The sequence below is a fragment of the Rattus rattus genome, chromosome 8 (genome assembly GCF_011064425.1).
Source record: "Rattus rattus isolate New Zealand chromosome 8, Rrattus_CSIRO_v1, whole genome shotgun sequence".
Classification (NCBI taxonomy): domain Eukaryota; kingdom Metazoa; phylum Chordata; class Mammalia; order Rodentia; family Muridae; genus Rattus; species Rattus rattus.
The window spans coordinates 113,074,935-113,077,780 of NC_046161.1; the positions used below are offsets into that span (position 1 = coordinate 113,074,935).

The window sequence follows — 2,846 nt, forward strand, 5'->3', positions numbered from 1 at the left end:
AGGTGTTTGGAATAGGCTCGAGGTCATGGGTGAAGAGAAGTCCCGAGCAGAGAGGCAGGGGAGTAGGAAAGGGAGCCATTCAACTATGCGTGGGATGGATGCTGAGTTGTGCACGAACCAGGCATATCTGAGTGGCTGGGAGATCCCATGGGGAGATGGAAGGCATGTGGATGGAACAAAACAATACAGCGATGCCCTGGCAAACCACGGGAAAACACACAGAGCGGACACAGGCATAGAGAGGGCACCTAGAGCGGCTCCTGTATCAAATGTGGTCGTTCCCCAGGCGTGGCTCCCAAGCCTGTAGCCTGTGGCTAGACCCCTCTCAAAAGCCCTGGAAGTTTTGGTGACAGGAAGGGCAAGTTCTCTGGAAGTTCTGGGCTAAGGGGAACACACCACAAAACAAGCCTCACCGTAATCCTTTGCTTTTAGTGCATATCTATTAAGAACTTAACAATTGCACACATGGCTTGATTCCATTGAGTAACATCTCTGGAGTCTGAATCGATAGGATTTGGAGTAAGGGCATCAAGTAAGGCAGGTAGGATGGGCTGAGGCAGCATTTGCAAGACACTGTTTGACTCATGGGGGCTGGTACTGTCCCTCTGGGATGAGTCAAACTTGGGTGGGTAACCAGCTGTAAATCGACCTGACCACAGGTTTTCCTCCTGAGAGGTGGGTCAGGTGGAAACCACTGGGGGGATGGCATCTTACAGGGAGCATGGCAGACCTCTGAGATGTCTAGGAGGCAAGACGGCAGGGATGCCAGGGAGAGGTAGGGGTGCTTTGGAGCCAGAGGATGGGTGTTCAGTGCCGCTCTGGGCTGCAGGGTGTGCTCAGGTCTGAGCTCACTGCATGGGCTTCAGGCGGTAGCGAAAGCGTACCTCGTGGCTGGGCTGGGAGGTGCCGAAGCCCCAGCGCCTTGGGTCGATAGGGGGCACAGGCACGTCAGGGTCCACCAGTTCGAAGTCAAAGTACATGACCATAAGGAGGACAAAGGTCTTCATCTCACTGAGGGCAAAGAACCTGCCGGGACACATGGAGACACCTGAGCCCCAGGGCATGTTGTAGTGGTGGATCTTCTTGCCGGACTTGTAGAAGTCCACTTTCCGGGTGCCATCAGGGTTGAGGAACCGATCGTACTTGAAGGTCGTGGGCTCGGGATGGATGTCGGGGTCCATGTGTACTGAGAGATAGGGGAAGAGAGCCACCTTATCTCCACGGCGGATCTGGTACTCTTGCCCACTGGCCATCTTTAGGACATAATCCTCCTGCACCACCCTGAGGAGGGTGGGGGTGGCACAGAGACGCAGAGTCTCTTCCATCACGCTGTCCAGCACTGGAGTGCATTTCAGGGCACTGAGAGTGAAAGCGAAGGATGTCTCGGCTTCCAACCTGGCCTCACCCAGGACCCGCGTGGCTTCCTCTCGCACAGCCTTCATGGCGTCCTGATGCTTCAGCAGGAACAGGAGCGCCCAGAAACAGGTGGGCCCCGTGTTCCCCTGGGAGGCCCAGAGCATCATAAAGTTAAATTTGTCCTGCATGGATGAAGCCATCCCTCGCTCCCTCAGAAACCGAAGCATGAAGCCTAACCAGTTACTTATGCCGTCTTTCTCCAGGTTTTGCTCCACAGAGAGTCTCTGGTGGAAGAGACGCTGCAGCTGGCTCACTTCTACCCACTCCCGGGGCCCCAGCAGGGAGTAGACAAACCTGGGGAAAAGTAGGTCAAATCTGCGGAACTTCCTAAACAGCTCATCGGCCTCATCCAGGTCCTGCTCCTTGTCCTCGGTGCAGCCAAACAGGCTCAGGAAGCCAGCCTTAAACAGGACGCTGTAGCAGAAGTGGAAGAGGCCGTCCTCACGCCAGGACCTGGCACCCAGACTCCGGCCTTTGGGTCCTAGCATCACCAAGGACAGGCTGTCCAGCATGGCCCGGTTGAGATCCTCCAAGCCTTGTCCCATCAGATGCTTGGTACTGGCTATGTGCAGCATCTGGTGGTCCTCATCCATGGACTGGTACCCAAACACCTTGAACACCAGTTCCCGAGCGTACGTCACGAAGTCTAGCACTTTCTGTGTGCTCTTAACAATGGGGCCAAAGGAGAGGGGATCCATGACAAAGGTGAAGTACTGGCCTCCCAGCTGCAATGTGAACACGTCCCCGTGCTTGGCCCGCATTCCCTTCAGGAATTCAAACATATTCTTCCGGAAGGCCATGGCGTGACCCAGCCAGGGCACAAACCCCTTGTCCAGAGGTGGCTCCCAGGGCCTGCGGTGCCTAGGCAGCAAGGAGAGGCAGAGGCATCCGACAGCCATGAGCAGGGCTCCTAGCACTGAACCCCACAGCATCGTGGCTAGGCTCCAGCAGTCTGAGCTCCGCACAGGCACCACTTGTCAGTTATCCAGGGCCAGAATTGCTTTATGTGGCCTTCATAAGTTGGCTGTGCAAACGCCCATGCCCTTGGACCTTGCTCTGAGGCTGGACGTGGTAAATAGCTCTAGTTAGCTGGCACATGTTGGGGGGAATGTTATTCCAACTTGACACATGACACAGCAGAGCTTGGTCAGGTAAGAGGAGGAAGGGTTGGCTCGAGAGAAGATGAAAGGAAAGAGAAGCCACAGGTGGTTCAGCTGTGCACTTTGCTCAGACTGCTTGGGTGTAGATCTGGAGTGTTGTCTTCATGTGTGCCTGGCCTGAGCCCACCCCCACCTACCACTCACCCCACCTATGCTCACCCCACCTAAGCTCACCCTACCTACTGCCCATGCTCCTGTTCCTTCACACATCAATTTATTTGCTAGCTCACTCACTAAATGTACACATCTCTTTCCTCATCTCTAAACTAT

At 55.2% G+C, this 2,846-nt stretch overlaps 1 protein-coding gene across 1 annotated transcript; it reads right to left on the minus strand.

The window, feature by feature from the left end:
* Window positions 1-408: 408 nt before the first annotated feature.
* LOC116907995 (7-alpha-hydroxycholest-4-en-3-one 12-alpha-hydroxylase) lies at window positions 409-2,429 on the minus strand. Its single transcript, XM_032911248.1, has one exon. It carries the CDS (start codon window positions 2,346-2,348, stop codon window positions 849-851), a length of 1,500 nt encoding a protein of 499 aa, XP_032767139.1. The 5' UTR covers window positions 2,349-2,429; the 3' UTR covers window positions 409-848.
* Between the last annotated feature and the right edge of the window lie 417 nt (window positions 2,430-2,846).

What these genes read in the sequence shown, in the direction of transcription:
- LOC116907995 (XM_032911248.1), bottom strand. Translation starts at nt 2,348, where the DNA reads ATGCTGTGGGGTTCAGTGCTAGGAGCCCTGCTCATGGCTGTCGGATGC.